Genomic DNA, 18,728 nt, shown 5'->3' with positions numbered 1-18,728 from the left:
CTTTCATCATTAATTTGTGTTTCTAATTCATCAAGAGCGGCTTTAGCCGCATCAGCTACTGGTGTGTCTTCAGTTATTATCATTAATTTTGAGGTTGTACCACTTTTCGCCATCTCTGGATCTATAGGCATTGTGGTAATCTGCATTCCTTGAACAACTGAATGAATTAAGCGTATGAAACATGGGATCATGCAGGGTAAGAATATAAGCCCTAGTGTTGCACATAGGATCATAAACCCTATCCGTTTCCACCAGGCTCCACCAAAAATCCCATTCCAGCAGTCATCCTTTAGGATAGAATTCCATTTTTGGACTGGGACATGTGCTATTCTTTTTATGTCTTCTGCAATTTCCATTATTGCAGCTCCATTATCGTCAATTTCTAGGCAACATTCAGATGAATTAAATTTTCCACAGAATCCCCCTTCTTCTGCTAACAAATAATCAATAGCAAGTCGGTTTTGATAAACTGCTGCTCGGGTTTGGGATAACTCTCTAGCTATTAATTTTAAGGCATTTGAAGTACGATTAGTGATAGCTTCTACTACAGCTTGTAGTCTTATTATGCGATTGAGCATGTACATGGGGGTTCTATATCCCCAGCTACCGTCTTGAGCCCAAGTGGCGGGGTCATAATAATTAATTATTCGTTCTGCGGGCCACTCTTCGTCTTTCCAAAATTGCTGACCTCCAATTACATAGTCTCTCTTGGCTCATTGTAAAGTTTCGTATAGGGGTTTACCCAATATTTCATTTCCTTTTTCCTTTGGGAGTAAAAAGAAGGCTGGTTGTATGATTCCAATAGAACATGTCCCCTTCCAATCTTTAGGTAACTTGGAATAGGCTCTCTTTCCGCAGATCCAGAATAACCCATCAGGATCTTCCCAAAATGTTTTAAGGTCATTTACATCTCAATATGGATTGTCTATGGTACCATTTACAAAACATACAGGCTGATTCTCAGTACAATTTTTGGACCAATACCCTTGAGGTTTGTGTGGCCACCAACTACAGGTACCATTCCAATATAATATATTTTTACAAACTGTTTCCCCTGCCCATTTTAGGAATTTCTCACTTTTCTGAGAAATACAATACTGTCCTATGACCTCATTGGTTAATGCCCAGACATCTGGTCGCATTATTTTAGAAGTATATGTATTATTCCATTCAAGTAACTGATCTGGAGATAATGATTCTCCTCTCCGAGGCCATTGCTCTGTCATCTGCACTCCTCCGCATACCCAGCAGGAGGTCACATTTAATTCTCGGGCTATTTCTTCCATTAAATTTAAAAATAGATTGGTCTTGATTTCCTCCACAGGGTGGTTTTGTAAGAGTTGTTGAATATCTTTGTACAGGTTTCCTACCGGTTTTTGGTTTTTTTGCTTTGTGGAATTAATCCTTTTGTGACATTCTTAACTAACTCTTCTCTGGTTTTACTTTGTATCCCTCCAAAGTCAGAGTATCCCCACATGCCAGTTTTAGTAAAGCATAGTACATCTTCTCCTCTTGGACAAGTGAGGCCATTCTTAATTCCTCCTTTTCCTAGGTTGTTTCCTACCCAATATTCTTGGCCACCGAATTTACATATTTGTAAAGTCTTTTGATCATAACAGGGAGAGTTTACATGCGTATGGACTGTAAAGGTTTGTTCTATTCGGGAGCCGACTCTAACATTCTGGTAACACTTTAAGCATGGATTTGCAATCCCATATTTCAAATTGAAGAGGCACCAGATGAGCATTCCCCACCATTTTACTTCTCTGTCTCCTCTGTCTACTCGGTTGCGGTGAGCAACGGGGTTTATCATCTTCTCGACAGCAGGGGTATTCTTCAGGGGTTCTCAAATTTAGGCATTTCAACTGCCTCTTTTTGAATTGCTCCCAGTTCTTATCTTTTACAGACCATACGTCACAGTTTATTCCTAAAGTCTTCTTCCTACACTGGGTAGGTTCATCTGAATGTATGCACTGTAGTTCTGGGTGTAGGCCTTGGGAGAGGATTTTCCACTACTCGAGGGACTGATATTCAATTTTTCTAATTTTATTAGTAAGACCAGGGCTTTTGGTACCGGCAGTGTTGCCACTACTTCCCCTCACAGGTTCACGTTTATTTTGTATACAATTTATTCTGATTTTCTTTTTAAGGTTAACCTCAAAGGGTTGGAACTGTCAGTCACTTGCCACTCGGAGGTCCAGATCGGTCCTTTAACTCGCGAGGCGTGAGTCCATCCCTTTTCAGCTGTTCGTATGGCTGCGTCTGTAGTGAGAAGAACAAGAAAGGGACCTTCCCAACACGAGGTTAAGGATGTTTCTTTCCAAGTTTTAATCAATACCTTATCTCCTGGTTTAATTTTATGTATTGCCATATCAAGAGGGGGTCTCTGCACTATTAGTCCCTTTTTTAGTAGACATTGCCTCTTCTTCATTAATTCTATTATGTATTCTTGTAGAGCTTTCTCTTCTACTATTGGATGTTCGACAGGTTTTTCTAGGTCATATGGCATCCCATATAACATTTCAAAAGGGGATATTCCCGTATCTGTTCGTGGTTGGGTTCGAATAGATAGTAACGCTAATGGCAGGCATTTGACCTAACTCATCTTGGTCTCTAACATTAGTTTGGTTAAATGTTTCTTTATTTCTCTGTTCATTCTTTCCACTCTCCCTGAACTTTGAGGATGCCAGGGTGTGTGATATTCCCATTTTGTCCCTAAGGGCTTTAACACTTCTTTAATAATCTTTGAGGTGAAGTGGGGTCCACGATCGGAATCTATTACTGCTATATTCCCATATCGTGGTATGATGTTTTCTAGTAAAACTTTAACCACTGTCTTTGCAGTGGCCCGAGCCACCGGGTAGGCCTCTACAAAATGAGTTAAGTGATCTACTATGACCAAAAGATATTTGTATCTCCCAACTTTTGGGAGTTCGGTAAAGTCTATTTGTATCTTTTCAAAGGGTCGCTTGGCTAACTCACGCCCTCCATGCACCTTTTCCCTCAATTGTTGCTTGTTCAGTTTTTGACACGTTAAACATCCGTGAACAATTCTCTTAGCTAAATCGTATATTCCTATGCTCATATATTTGTTAGTAAATTGGTCTATTAAAGCTTGGGCTCCCCAATGAGTTTGTTTATGGAAGTTTGTTAAAATTTTCCACGTGAGTCCTTTTGGCAGAACTTCTCTACTGTCTGGTAACCACCACTTATTGTCTTTTTGTGATGCTCCTAATTGGTTTAATTTTTCTCTCTCTTGGAGCGTGAAACTCAAAGCATACGCTTGTTGGAGTACCGACTGAGTTCGGGTTTGTTCTTGTGGACACGAACTTAATGTTAATAATGCGGCTCTCTTGGCTTCTTCGTCTGCTAAATTATTTCCTCTTATCTTCGTGGTGACCCCTTTTTGATGACCCTTCATATGTACAACCGCAATCTGCTTGGGTCCTCGCAGGGCCTCAAGAGTTTGTGTAATTAAAGCTGCATGTACTAATTCTTTCCCTTGGGAATTCATTAATCCTCGCTCTTCCCAAATTTTTCCGAATATGTGGACTACCCCAAAGGCATATTTGGAACCTGTGAATATTGTTCCTGTTTTGTTCTTTAGTAGTTGGAGAGCTCGTAGTACGGCATATAATTCACAAGCTTGGGCTGACCACACGGGACTGAGGGGGCCCGATTCTGTTACTTTCAGGGTGTTCCCATCTATAATGGCATACCCTGATTTTCGTTTACCTTCCACAGCTCGGGAGGATCCATCAACAAATAGTTTTTCTCCTTCTTGTAGTTCCTCTTCTTCTAAATCTTCCTGGATTTTGGTTTGGTGCTCTATTAATTGCACACAGTCATGGACTAGGTTTTCATTCGGTTCCCCATATAAAAATTGAGCTGGATTTTGCAAGTTTGTAGTTTCTAGTTCTAGCCGGGGGGAATATATTAGAATACCTTCATATTTTAGCAGTCTGGCATCTGTGATCCATTTGTCAGCTTTTTGCTGCAGTACTCCCCGTATGTTGTGGGGCGTGTACACTTTCAATTCCCCTCTTAAAGTTATTTTGCCGGCTTCTTCAACTAGAAGCACGGTTGCTACTATGGCTTGGAGGCAAGTGGGCCACCCTCGGCTAACTGGATCTAGTAATTTAGAAAAGTAGCCTATGGGTTTCTTTTTCCCCACCCACTCCTGAGTGAGTACTCCAAATGCTGTTCCCCCTTCTGTATTTACGAATAAAAAGAAGGGTTTTTTGATATCTGGTAAACTTAGTACTGGGGCGTTTACCAAATCGGTCTTTAAGGTTTCTAAGCTTTGCTCATCCTCGCTGCTCCATTTTATTAGACCTTCCCCTGCTAGTTTTTGATACAAAAACTTTACTTTATTGCTATAATTTTCAATCCATTGTCTACAGTATCCTAAGAGCCCTAATAATTGTCTTACCTGTCTTTTGCTTTTAGGTGCTTGGAGAGACAGGATACCATTCACTCGTTCAGGATCTAATTTCTTAGTTCCTTTGCTCAACCAGTGCCTTAAATATTTCACTTCTTCTTCTGTAAATTGTAACTTGGACTTTGAGACTTTCAATCCCTTCAAACTTAGAAAATTTAGTAGCTTTATACTCTCTTCCCTAACAGCTTCTTGTTCTGTTCCGGCTACTAATAGGTCGTCTACATATTGCACTAGGACTACTTCTGAGTTTGGTTCAAAAGCTTCCAGTACTTGCTCTAGAGCTTGCCCAAACAGGTTTGGTGACTCTGTAAACCCCTGGGGGAGGACTGTCCATCTTAACTGTTGCCTCCGGTGGGTCGCCGGGTCCTCCCACTCGAAAGCAAAGTAATCTCTACATTCTTCCTTTAAAGGGCAGGCCCAGAACGCATCCTTCAAATCGATAACACTGTACCACTTTAGCTCTGGGGAGAGTTGGCTCAATAGGGTATAGGGATTTGCCACAACCGGGAATCTAGTAATAGTTCTTTTGTTTACTTCTTGTAGGTCTTGTACGAGGTGGTAAGACCCATCTGCTTTCTTTACGGGCAGGATGGGGGTGTTATGTGGTGACATACAGGGTTCCAGTAGTCCTTGTTGTAATAACCTCTCGATTACTGGTTGTAACCCATTTTGGCCTTCTTGTGATATGGGGTACTGTTTAACCCTAATTGGAATTTCTGGGTTTTTGATAGTGACTTCAAAGGGGGCAATATCTAATTGCCCTACAGATTCTGGAGTATACCAAACGTTGGGATTTATCTTGGTTTCGTCTTCCGCAGTTAAGACACATAATTTAACTGATATTTCTCTTTCTTTTATTTCTAAATTTATTCCCAGTTCGATCATTAAATCTCTGCCAAGTAGGTTGTATTCTGCCTCGGGTACTAATAGAAAGGACCCTATCCCAAATTTGGATGAGGTTTCTATTTCCACCTCCTGTATTACTGGAACTTTAAAGGGCTCTCCCTTTGCTCCAATCACTTGTATTCTTTCTGGGGAAAGGGAACATCTCCGGGGTATAGTTTGAACGGTAGATCGTTTGGCGCCCGAGTCCACAAGGAACTTGAACTCCTGATGCTGGGGACCCAATTTCAATTTTATCAAGGGCTCGGTTTTCCGAGAGGTCCTCAGCAGATAGAGCCCCTGACCCCCCTATTCTATGTTATACAATTTTTCATCTTGCATTCGCTTTCTACAGTTTCTCCTCATATGCCCTTTTTTCTGGCAAAAAAACCATTCGATCTCTTTTAGGTCTCTCGGGTAGTTTCTACTATCCGTTTTCTGGGGTTCATTTCGTTTACGTGACGGGGTTTCTCTCGGGAGAGGGGCGCGTTGCCCCTCTCGCACTGCTGCTACTAAAATCCTAGCTTGGCGTTTTTGCATTTCTTCTTCCCTCCGTATGTATACTTTTTGTGCTTCCCTTAGTAATTCATCTAACCCTCGATCTTGCCAATCTTCTATTTTCTCTAATTTCTTTCTAATACCTGTCCATGATTTCGCGACAAATTGAGTTTTTAACAGGGCCTGCCCTACTGGAGTAGTAGGATCTAGCCCTGAATAAAGTTGGATGTTTTTGCGTAACCTTTCTAGCCACTCAGTAGGAGTTTCATCTTTTCTTTGGTGTTCGTTAAAGGCTTTATTTATATTTTGCCCTCGGGGAACCGACTCCTTGATTCCCTGAATAATTATTGTGCGCAGATCCGACATATGAGCTCGATGCTCTGCGTTTTGGTTATCCCAATTGGGCCGCTGTTGTGGCCACTTAAGATCTGCGCCTGGACCTTGTTGATGCTGCTGGTCCCAAACTCGCATCCCTGCTCTTCGAATCATTTCTCTTTCTTCTACCATGAATAATATACCTAAAATGGCCTGCAGTTCATCCCAGGTATATGTGTTAGGACCTAGAAACTGATCTAGCCTTTCCGACACACCTAGGACATCTTCTAACAAATGTCCCATCTCCTTCTTGAATTCTCTTACATCTCCTGAATTCAGGGGGACGGATACAAATCCCGTACCCGGTTGGAGTCCCCCCATGGCAATCTCCCTTAAAGGGTACAAACTGGTTTCTGCCTGTGACTCGTCCTTCGTCTGGCTCCTCGTGATCCTTCTAGGAGGATCAGGACTTGGGCTGGGTTCAGGAGCTGTTGGGGGTGGGGGAGGAAGAGGGGCGACAGCTGTTGCTGGTGGAACATAAGGAGGGGGAGAGACGGGAAGCTCCTCGGGAGCTCTTTTCTTTCGGTTTGAGTCCCTTTGGCTTAAGGCAAAGACATGGACTCGCGTGTCTGATCTGATCTATAGACTAGCATATTCGCTCTCTTCTAGACTAAAAGGTTCTTTAGCATTAACATAAATATTAAGTGCTTGACAAATCCAATCTTCAAAGGACCCAAAAACTGGCCAAAATAAGTGGTCCTTCCAAATCTCTTTACCTCCCCATATCTCTACACAATAATGGATCATCTTTTCTTTACTCTTCCCTTTTCTAGAGGGCCAATCATCCCAATGGGCTATCATCAATCCCAAGGGGGAATCTTTCGGGATCTTGGGCAACCTGACTGAGGGCCCCGGTCCCATGGAGCCAGAAGACTTGCTCTTCTTCTGCCCCATCTTCTGGAGTACCTTCTTACACACTTGCACTTGCTCCCCTCGGTCGTGGCTTCCGTCCTCGTGGACAAGGAGAACCGCACTACAAGAGGGTCCGCACTCGCTTCGCAGGCAATTCTGCGTCTCAGGCACTCGCATTCCAGGAAAACCCACCCCTACCAAACGGAATCACCGCAATACTCACTCGTCCCGGAGTCTTCGTTCGGGTCTTCATGCACAAAAATTACGGGGTATTGCAGTATTCCTTTGCCTGCTTACTGAATTTAGGGGTTCGGAAGTAAAAGCTCTGGGAAGGGTGTCCGCGACCCCAGGGCCATCAGAAGATGGGGCGCCTCCCTGGAGTAGTGTCCCCTCACCCAGAGTAACCTTTATCCAAGTCACGGCACCAAAATTGTAATAAGCAATTACGCGCCACACTTTTAAAGTTGCCAAATCGGGGTTTATTAGAGCAAGTGATAAGCAGGCAAAGGCAGCGCTGGGCAGCCAGGGAGCTTTCGCTCAACCAACGGTGCGCAACTATTCTTGGCACAATTCTCTCTTTTAGAGAGTGGTATTTCCTAGTACAGTTCCGGGCTGACGTGGCTTAGTTTGCTGTCGTCTGCGGCTGCGCTGGCTGTTGCTAAGGGGTCTTTTCTGCCGCTCAGTGGTCGAGGGATGAAGGTCGTAGTCTTCCTCTGCGTTGTTGGTTACTGGAGGTTATAGCTCGAGCAGGACAGGGATTAGATTATGCAATTCTATACATTGTGTTATTACACCCTTATTAGGTAAACTTTAGGCAGGAAGTGGCAATTTCCGCGAATTGCTTTGTTATTACTTGGCATATCTACAAAATCCGCTGGCTATGCTGTCTTTTACGGCTTCACAATCTTTACATATGCAATCTAGCATTTGTCTATTTAAACATGAATTACATTTTCCTTCGTTCCAGTACAGACATCCATAACAATAACGTACTTTGCGTTGTATTTCTTGGATTAATTATTGCTTCTGCTCCTCCAGGATGAATTTGAGGGGCAGGTTTCAACTGCGTTGTCCTTTCTTGGCTAAATGTCAGGTGAGCAAGAGGGAAGCCTCCCCTCACCCTTGATATGAAGAGGTAAAAGCTGCCATGGCCGTCTCGCTGTTGAACCGTTGCGTTCAAATAACACTGTTATGGCACAAAAATCGATCAGAGCACTTTAGGGAAAGGCGATGAAATGTTTTTCAAAGGGAAAGTGCGGACCCATCGCTTTACTGTCACTTTCTGCCCCGTGGGCTGTCAGGGCAGCTCCCCACTTCACCTTAGTAAAGGGCTCCAAAACATGAATGCCAGTAATAACATATATGAATAAAATAAAATAAATTTTTAAAAAAATAATAATTAAAAAAAAAATATTACAGTTATTTTTAGAGGCCCAACAGTTTTAACGCGTGGTGTCTCGGCAGTGCCGGATCTGCGGTCTCTGACGCCTCACGCCGGCAGGAGGCTGCGGGCAGGGCGGCGGCGGGAGCTGCCCGGGCCGGGCCGCGGCGCCACGTCCCTGCCCGGCACCGCGCCGTGCCGCCTGCCCGTGGCCCCAGGAGGCGGAGGGCGGGCGGGACGGGCGGGCAGCTGGGCCTCCTTACCGCGCCAGACACCCGGCCGCCCCCACAGCCCCCAGCGCAGCTCACAGAGCCGTGGCGGCCAAGCGAACTACAGCTCCCAGCAGGCACCGCGCCCCGGCCCGCGCTCATTTGCGCATGCGCCGGGAGCGTTAGCGCGCATCCTCCCTCACTACCCGTTCCTCCCCTTCTCTGTGGCGGAATGACCTTCCTCCCAGCCCATTGGCTGGTCTCCGTTCCGCCGGAAATAGCCCTCGCTCCTGTGCCTCTTGGGAGTTGTGGTTTTCTCGCCCCTCGCAGCAGAGCAGTGTCGCTGGGGTGGGCGGGGCGTGCGTACTACCAATCCCGGCGTGCCGCGCGGCGCGGCCCGGAAGGCGCCGTCAGCAATCGGCGGTGGCGGGCGCAGCGAGAGCCGGCGGGCAGCGATGACCGGACAGATGGCGGTGCTGGGTGAGCTGGGACCCAGGGGCCCGCACCGCGCCTCGGGCTGCTGAGGGGACGGTGCCCCGGGAGCAGGCGGCGCTAGTGGGGCCGGCGAAGCGCTGGGGAGCCCCCGCCCCGCCTGCGGCGGCCTCCGCCTGGCAGGGCCCGGGCGCGCCTGGTCAGGCTGCCCCCGGCGGCGCGCTGCCCGCGGCTGCGTGGTTTTGCTGGGGCTGTCGCAGTCTTTCTGCCAGCGGTATCGCCCCGGGCTGGCTTTTCAGGCTGGCACGGCGTCCTGTGGCGTGTTCGGTGTGTTCCTCCGTTTGGAAGCCGAGGTGCTCAGTGGCGTGTTGCTCAGAGTCTCCTCGGGAGGTTCACGGCTAAAAGCAAACCTTTCTCACGGGTCTGTTGGAAAGCACAGCTGTGACCGCCCTTCCCTTCTGGGAAAAAAAGCTTATCCATTCTTTGAAGTTTAACCTATTTACATTTCTTCTAGAAAATTTGTTTGTTGGTCCTTTCCCTCCCCGAGGCGTTGCTTTATATTCGATTTTTGGGTTTCTTGCTTTGTCTGTTGATTATATGTAAAATTGAAAAAAAAATCACTTAAACTAGTCTATCTCTTGATTTCAAGGCATAGAAAAGGTGTGGGAAGATGCTTTTTGGGAGCTATGACTGAAATAGGAGGAGTTAGCATGGTTTTGCAGCTCCTTATTTTTAGGCTTCCAGTGAAGCTGGAGGAGATGTTTGAATCAAGAGTTTGTCATTTCACTGTGATTTTGTGCAGCCTTATTAACTAGATGTCCCTTAGGGGTCATTCATAGGCAGTTCCCCAAAAAGTATTAATTAGCCTATATTTTTAAAGTACCTTGCAGAGAGAAAAATAATTATTACATGGCGGTGATATTTTTGGCTTTACCATACCTCTTGGGCTTTTTTTTAACTAGTTTAATATTTAGTGCTGAAGTTTTTTGACTGTTACCACTTTTTGTAGAATGAAGGGAGTTGAACTTGCTGGTGACCTTTGAAGAAATGGAAAACTCAGTAGGTAGCTGAACAAACTTCAGAGTGTAAAATAAAACTGCATGAGTTGTAATGTACAATGCTGTGTAATTTGCATTGACTTCTAAGTTTGCAGCAGTAGATAAACTAACTATTTTTTTTAAATCTGTGTTTTAGGTTCGGCTATTCTGGTTCTCTTACTAGCTGGCTATCTAGCACAGCAATACTTACCAATGCCTACACCGAAAATAATTGGGGTTGACCTTGGCACGACTTACTGCTCTGTTGGTGTCTTTCTTCCTGGAACAGGGGAGGTGAAGGTTATTGCAGATGAAAATGGGCACAACAGCATACCAAGTATAGTCTCTTTCACAGACAGAGATGTGTATGTAGGATATGATGGCCTAGAACTGGCTGATTCAAATCCTCAGAATACCATATATGATGCAAAAAGATTCATTGGGAAAATCTTCACTTCAGAAGAACTGAAAAGTGAAAGTAGCAGGTATCCCTTTAAGGTAAGTAGCCACTTTATTCAGTTCTCTCCAAGCAGTAATCCATAGGAAGCTTGAAATATGTAGTGAGTGACCAGATTTTCTGACTTTGGGTCATTTGGCTAGATCTGATATGCCTGAAAACCATAAGAGGTATCCAGAGAGGGGAGGAAGAAATGGTTGTAGAAGTCACGTACTTCTGTGTGAGAGCTGATAGTGATTTTCCAGAGGACTCTGTCCTCTACTGCAAAATGTGTTTCTGGGTAACCTTCCAGCCCCTTCTCTTACAGTACAAATTTCAACTTGCAGTTGTAACTGTGCTTTGCTAAAACTTCAATTCTCCTCTGATATTCTAAAGAAAAAAAAAAAGGGGAAAAGTTATGTCTTCTCTGTCGTAGCACATTATTTCCCCTAGCACTTTTCTAGTGCTTACTCGTCCAGCAGCAGATGTTGAAAGCTGCTTTTTGAAAAAATACTGCATTAATTCAGCATGGTGCAGTATTTGCTGAAAAGAGAGAAATTTTCAAGTACTGCAAACGGTCTTTGAAGAAGGTGTTTCAGTACCAACCTGTTGGCTTCTTTTCAGAAAGAATAACCTTTGGGAAGCTTTATCAGTAGAGTGAATGTAATGTTTAAAAAGCATTACTTCTGTCTTTGAATGTGCTGTTGAAGTTGCTTACACAGTTGCTCCAACTGCTTAAGTTGTTTTTTTTGCATAGTACTCATAATCAAGGAATAAAAGCGATTCAGGAAGTAACAAAAGCACCTTCTTATTTTTCCAGAATAAACGGACTGTATGTGAATAAAAAATTTGTCAGAGCAGGGTGGGAGAGTAAGAAAAAGACTTCTCACCTGTGGGTTGTGTTGCTTTTTCCTCCTAGATTTTCAACAACAATGGATCAGCTGAATTTTCTGTGACGACTAATAAAACCTTTCACATCACTCCAGAGCATATTGGCTCTCAGCTGCTACTGAAATTGAAAAGAATGGCAGAAGGCGACCTTGGCGTGCCTATTTCGAAGGCAGTCATCTCTGTGCCAGCAGAGTTTGATGAAAGACAACGGAATTCTACCATTAAGGCAGCTAAGCTTGCAGGTGATGTGTCTTTATTGCAGCATTTTTCTATGAAACCTTCAGGTCTGTTTCACTAATAATAAAGACTTTAGGGAGGAATTAGAAACAGTGACTCACTGATAGACAACATTAGAGTGGATTTTTTTTTTACAGACCATTAACATGAGGAACAGCAGAGAACTCTTGGGTACCAACAGGTGCAGCTTACTAATGCAGACATAGAGAGCTTGAAGAAGTATGTTTTACTTCAGGGAAAATAGTCTTTTTGGTAATCTCCAAACAGAGAGACTATACAGAGCACCCTTGGACAATAATTTAAACAGAAATAGAACATGTGAAATAAGTCTCCTTAGCGAGGTTTCTCTGGAAGAAATGTGTTTGGGCAAATTGTGGTTCATGACTTCACCCTGACTCTGAAGTAGTACTACTTTAGGTTTAAGTAAGGAAAATGGTACTATTTCCTTTAGATCTGACGTTTTACTTAAGGTAAGTTTGTTTTTTTTTTAAAGTGAGAACTGCAGTTTTCTGAAGTGTACCTGACTGTTGCTTGGTATCTTTGTTTTTTGTAGGGCTAGAAATTTTGCGAGTAATCAATGAACCCACAGCTGCAGCTATGGCTTATGGACTCCACAAAGCTGATGTGTTTAACGTTCTGGTGGTGGATTTGGGTGGAGGAACTTTGGATGTGTCTCTGTTGAACAAGCTGGGAGGGATGTTCCTCACACGAGCCATGGCAGGTGAGAAAAATGCTTTACTTTCTCAAGGAGTGGGGAGGGAAAGGAAAGTTGCATCTGAAGTCAGCATTAGAGGGGCTTTTAAAAACCTATCAGCCCTGTCATGAAGCATTCTCTGACTCTGTTCTCAGCTGTCGTTCATGCAAAATAAGGTTTGTGACTGCTTTCAACAATTAAGATAAATTCACAGGTGTTGGCTGACTCAAAGGAGTAAGTTGTGACTTTTAACTACTGTGCCCACTAATAAAAGTGCTGGTGCATGTTACAATTGCTTTGATTGGACTTTTGGGGATGTTACAAATCTTTCTGTTGCCTTTGTCCAAGCTGGAAATATTTGCCAAATCAAATCATTGACCAGTGTTTTAAAGTATCCTCGCCTTGTGTTTGGCTCCAGCTCAGTTGGGCAGGGTTTGAGAATGCGCATGCTGTTAACCCAGAGGTAAGTTTTGTGATATGTTTATGTCAAAGTGATTCATCCCTTGGCAAAGAGTTCTGGCAGCAATATTAGTAAAACTAGTGAATACACCACTGCTTTTCAGGTGACCTGGATTCAGACAGGTCTAAGATACAGTGCTGTTTAAGTGAAGTTTTGATGTGAGCTGCCACTGTAAGAGTGTAACAGCAAGAAATATTCAGCACCTTCATTCTGATTTATTTAGATGGAGGTCCACTAAGTGCACTCCTGTTTTCAGTCAAAACAAAACAATGGAAACTTTAGGAGTATTGTTCAACACATGAAAATCTGTTGAATAGAAACTCTGTTGAATAGAAAGTGTGAAAAATTATTTGAAAGGTTTTGGAAACGTGGTTATATATTATACTTTTTTCTCTCTCTCTGAAGGCTAACATAAGATACACCTGTTAAGAGAGCTTGAAGTTCACTGCTTACATTTTATCACTTTCTTCTGCTTTCAGCAGGGTATATATACATGTATTTCAGTAGTGTGTAGTTTTTCATGTGGATGCATGAAGACATTGAATAACTTGAAACTGTTAAAACAATAATCCCTAGAAAGCTGTTCTGTGGAAGTGCTAAGAGCAAAATCCATTCTGGACAGAGAGAGAAATTTGAAACTGTGAATAAAATTGGAAAGCTGGAAAAGCTGGAAAAACAATTTGCTGTGAGAGATTGCACTTCCATTACAGGGTTCCACCTAGAAATTCATCTTTACATGTTTTCTTCCAAGTAGAATACCTCTATGAGTTAACAACCACTGCTTTTTCTGTTACAGTGTAGCAGAGCAGTTCTAGGTGAAAAATACTGAGAGAGGTAAATTCAAAAATAGTTGCTAAATAAAGATCTGGAAATTACTATCTATCATACATTTTTCAGTGGACAACAATTATGTCTGTTTTCCCAGCTCTGTGAGCTCTTGCACTATGCTTATGGTCTAAGTATTATTGTTCTGGCCCTTGAGCACCATCTCCCAGTAAACTTTGAAGGTGATGAATCTGACGCCTTCTCTTCTGATGTTTCAGGTAACAACAAACTTGGAGGACAGGATTTTAATCAGAGGTTGATGCTGTATTTATATGATCAGCTCCATCAAAAGTATGGTTCTCTGCCAACAAGGAAAGAAGAAATACATCACCTCAGACAGGCCGTGGAAGCAGTTAAATTAAATCTGACTGTTCATGAGGCAGCTACACTAAGGGTGTTGTTGACTGTGCCAGTAAGGGAGCTTACAAAAGGACTTCCAGAAAGTGAAGTGAAAACAAACACTGTGCTAAAAGGCAAGCCTTCACAACAAACAGAAGATCTGCAAAATCTTAGAGACACTTCAAAACTAGAGGACAACTTTGCCCAAGTTATGTTTGAAACAGAAATCTCTAGGAAGCTATTTGAGACATTAAATGAGGACCTTTTTGAGAAGATTCTTGTGCCCATTGAACAGGTGTTGAAGGAAGGCCACCTACACAAAGCAGAAGTGGATGAAATTGTACTAGTTGGAGGCTCTACCCGGATTCCTCGGATACGCAAAGTCATTCGGGATTTCTTTGGAAAGGAACCTAACACCTCTGTAGATCCTGATCTAGCAGTTGTAACGGGCGTAGCTATCCAAGCAGGAATTGTTGGTGGGTCCTGGCCTCTCCAAGTCAGCGCTATAGAAATTCCTAATAAGCATTTGCAGAAGACTAATTTTAACTGAGACAAAACTCTTTCTCATTGCATTCCATCTCTCCAAAAGCATACTCTGGTGGTGCATACTTAACCTGACTGGCAGTGGAGCCTAATCTTAGCCGTATTCTATTCATTTTTTTATCTATTCCAGTTCAGTGCTACTTGGACGCCTGTGTTAAAGCTAGATGTTACTTTAGAGGTACGGGTGGTTTTTGAAGTTCGGTTCTGTATTTGCTTGTAGTTTGGATGTTGGATGAAAATGATGACACACCCTTGTCTTCTTGCTAAATTTTATTAGCAAACTCCGAAGAGGTGTACGTTTAAAATTTAAAGGGAGCCTGACCAAAGGTTAGAGATACTGTGGCATGGTACTGTAGGAATTCCCAGGTTCGATATACTTACTTTGAAAGAATGTGAAGCAGTGTTAATGCACATAGCTCTAGCAGTATTGAGCTTAAATTTATTTATTAAATTCAGTCACTTGACCATTTAAGCACCTTTCTAAAATGCATGTTGCAGCATGTTTCTAAAAGACATGCATTCACTTTATTGTTCTGCTGTTCATAACAGCAAAATGGTGTTACTGAGGCTGTATGACAAACTGTCTCACGTTTCAGCCGAACCGTATTAAGAAACTTAGCTCTTGATAACTTGGAGTTATTTAATGTGTCTCCGAGGGCTTACTTCCTGCTCTGGTTTTGCTAGTTCACATACAGGTGCTGCTGTCATACCATTGATGTTCTCCACAGAGAACAAGGGCATACTGCCAACTATTTATACCTCCCCCTGTCTTATTTGAAAACTGCAGTAATTTTATGTATCTTAAAGCCACACCTGTAGGTCTTCCCTTGAATTTGACCAACATAAACATAATTGCTGTGCATCTACAAGTGTGTGAGGTCTTTCCCCTGGAGTACCCTAAGCTGTACTGTTTTCAGAGAGAAAGTGTGGGACAGAGGGGACTGCACGGATAATGTCTAGTTCCTGTAGTCCTAGCAAATGAGAATTACCCAGCTATTTCGTACTTTTTAGCTTGTATCTCTGGTTTAAGTTTTATTATATCCCTACTCTAAACCGAACATAGATGAGAGATTGTAGCTGTTTTTTTGAGAAGGACACAGTGTGTGTAACTCAGCATTTGAGGTAGCATTTCTTTTTTAGGCGAATGGTTTGCTACCCAGCTATCTAGCAAATGCATAAGGAGAAAAAAATTAATGATCTGCAAAAAAAATTGGTGAGAGTTCTGCTCTCTTTGGAGGGTTCAATCAATAATTAAAGGCCAGTTGAATTCTTTTATCTGTGTAGAACTTTGTACAATGAAAGGATTTCATTCAGGTAAGACTGGCTTCAACATCCATCAACCCAGTCTTAGGTAAGCTCTAGTAACAGGTGGTTCGAAGCTTTTCTTATATGCTCCAGAATAATTTTGTTTGTATTAAGCTTGCCAAGATAAAGTGTGGGGCTTAGATTTATTGTTTAACCTATGACTGTACAAAGTAGGCTTCTTTTTTTCCTGGCAGTAGGCCTGATTTATGGCATTGCCATAAATCAGTTGTGCTGACTCAGCTGTTTGCATAGCTGTTGCCTAAACATATCTTTGAAGTAATCTAATTAAAAACCTCTTAAATTAAATCATAGTGGCACACAGCCATTCCATCAGCATTGTTTAACTTCACAGAGGATTCCCAAAGTACTGCTAACATCTATTTAATTTCCCAAAGTTGAAAACCAAAGTGATTTTTTTTTTTTTTTTTAATTTGAGGGTTTTTTTTCTTTGTACCTCTTTGAAATTGAGCATCTAAGTTGGTGTGGAACTTCCAGTAACTAAAACTCCTGCATTGAAAGAAGTGCCTCTTCAGCAAAACCATGGATAAATGCCAATATACAGTACAGTTCTCATACACAGTTGCTAATTGGGGCCTTTGCTTTGCTATAAATGTATATACTTAATTTAACATACATTCCAATGTCTTTGGAGTCATTGTGGCCTTTCCTTCTGCCCTGCTGTAAATTCATCTCAAAGCCTACTGAACTTACAGTAGGTCTTTAGTCTTTTTTAATGCACTGTGTAAAATGAGCAGACCTGTATAAAAACAGAACCACATCACAGTGAGGTTAAGCTATTAAAAGCTTTTTGCAATTTTGGGACAAGTTAGGTGGTAGTGTGGGAGTAACTTTAAACTGTTAAACTCTCAATGCAATAAATGAAGTACTTTTTTCTTTCATATACGTCTTCACACTGGAGGAATTAAATCTCCTTCAGTGTTAGCCTGGGTAAGGGAAGGGTGAGTTGTTTACTTGTTAAAAAAAAATCACAAAAGGGTATTTATTCAGATTTCTATACAGATTTTTTCTTTTTTTTTTTGAGTAAAGAAGTTACTGTACATTGGATATCTCACAATGCATCCTTATTTATTAAATAACTTTTCTGTATTCTGCTATTATTTATTTTGTTTCTTTTGATTTTAATACTGTATTTTGGCACAAACCATTGAATTTTAAAGATTAGTCCACTGTACTAAGTGGATATGTCCAGGTGCACGCATATATTGCTTACCAAAAGTCTCTCTAAACAGGTTGATATTTGAAGGCTGAAATGTTTCTACAAACAATCCTTAAAATCTGAGTATGGTTGCCTGTGGTGTTAGGTGTGTAACAAATTTATACAGCTAAAGCTTGTTTTGTGAGTTGAAATTCTGAAAGAATAATATGTCTCACCAAGTGTTTCCAAGTGCAGATGATTAAATGCATTTTATAAATAACCTTTTAGAATGTTTTTAATAAAAACAATTTCTGTCCATTTGACATGTCTTGCTTCAGTCTCTCTGGGAAATACTGTAACAACACTATTTCTCCATCTTCCTTGAATTCCTTTGGAGGTTAGAGGATGAGGTTCTAATCCCTCAATTTGCTGAGGGCTTGCTATACCCTGGAGTGACAGATCTTTGGCAAGTGGCAGAAAGGAGTGTTTAGGAACTGGGGTGGGAGGGGGAAACACCCTTTCTCCTCAAGCTGTAGTTTGGGCTGGAAGAACAGAACTGAGAAGAAAAGTGCAGGTTGGTACAAGGAAAAGCTGGGGATGACTGGGAGGAAGGAGGAAGCACTAACAGGGAGGGGAAACCCTGGTCGAAGGGGGTGGCAATGGATTCCTTGCTCTGGTTGAGAGTAGGAACAGTTCCCACTCCTGATTGAGCAGCCCCACAGGAGGAGGCTGAGACCTGATCCTCAGATGCCTTGGAGGCCTGGAATTGCTGTGTGGAGGAGAAGGTGCAGGAGAGGCGAGGGGTGTGCAGGGCTATGGCATGGCTTTGGGCTGTCAAGGGAGTTGGCTGGTGATGTTGGGTTTGATGGGCTGTGATGGGTACCGCAAAATCTGAATTAATGTTGAACTTGCGGCAGCCAAGTAGTTCCTCTTTGTTTCCTAGAGCGAGTCTGACATCAGGCATGTGAGAAGAGTAGAGGTTGCAGCCCCTGGGTGATACTGCAAAATCGCCTTTTCCTGCCTACCCTAAGGCTGTTACATCACTTACTTTCATAAGCTATTGGTGCATGAAAACATAGCGGGAGCATATCATGCTGCTTCTGCCTCTGCTGCACCTCCGTTCTCAAAATATACTTGTATGTGAGGACTATGGCTTGCTGAAAGAGAAGGAATGGCTATTTGGCTTTTGCTGACACTAGTCTACCATTTTTTTTTCTCTCAGACTTTGCAATTATTCAGTCTGCAGCTTTTCCCAATTGTGGTTTCATGGCAAGCTGAAGCTGTAAGGCTATGTCACCCCACCAGTAAGCCCACAAAACCTTCCTCCCCTCAAATAAAATAAAGTAAAATTTACTATGCACTGATGCTGGTCCTCAGAATATTTTCTTTGGATCTTGCAAAAGGTGTTGGTCTCTGAGGTACTGAAGTTTGCCTCCCTTTACCTTACACCTAAAACTTGTTAATTGGTTTAGGAATGGCACTCGCTTCAGTCCTTTCCAGTTCCTCCTGTGATACTTGCAGGTAAGGGTGGGTTTGGAAGGGAGCACAAAAGTGGGTAAGGGATGAGGACAAGGTTGGGGTAAGTGGTTCCCCAGAAGAGCCTGCCTGGGGCACTTTGAATTTTGTGTGGAAGGCAAATGTTGGCATGAGAAGGTTCTGCTCTGTTGGGAAGGCACTGCTGGCCTTGCCTGGGGGAAAGGTGAAGAAAGGAAGCTGTTCTCCTGAGAAACTTTGT

The 18,728-nt window shown here is 42.7% G+C and overlaps 2 protein-coding genes across 2 annotated transcripts in view; one reads left to right on the top strand and one right to left on the bottom strand.

The window, feature by feature from the left end:
• Positions 1–9,050: 9,050 nt before the first annotated feature.
• HSPA13 (heat shock protein family A (Hsp70) member 13) lies at positions 9,051–17,261 on the top strand. Its single transcript, XM_065631709.1, has 5 exons — positions 9,051–9,118; positions 10,265–10,605; positions 11,463–11,676; positions 12,225–12,392; positions 13,869–17,261. Exons 1-5 carry the CDS (start codon positions 9,094–9,096, stop codon positions 14,537–14,539), a joined length of 1,419 nt encoding a protein of 472 aa, XP_065487781.1. The 5' UTR covers positions 9,051–9,093; the 3' UTR covers positions 14,540–17,261.
• The window catches only part of LOC135987041 (multidrug resistance-associated protein 1-like), a 46,896-nt gene continuing 42,055 nt past the window's right edge, over positions 13,888–18,728 (bottom strand). Inside the window, exon 28 of the mRNA XM_065631696.1 lies at positions 13,888–13,951. Within this exon, the coding sequence (XP_065487768.1) occupies positions 13,936–13,951 (16 nt within the window). The 3' untranslated portion in view covers positions 13,888–13,935. The remainder of the gene's footprint in view (positions 13,952–18,728) is intronic.

Source organism: Caloenas nicobarica, chromosome 1 (assembly GCF_036013445.1).
Source record: "Caloenas nicobarica isolate bCalNic1 chromosome 1, bCalNic1.hap1, whole genome shotgun sequence".
In the NCBI taxonomy this organism is placed as follows: domain Eukaryota; kingdom Metazoa; phylum Chordata; class Aves; order Columbiformes; family Columbidae; genus Caloenas; species Caloenas nicobarica.
This window is presented reverse-complemented; position numbering and strand designations above follow the sequence as displayed.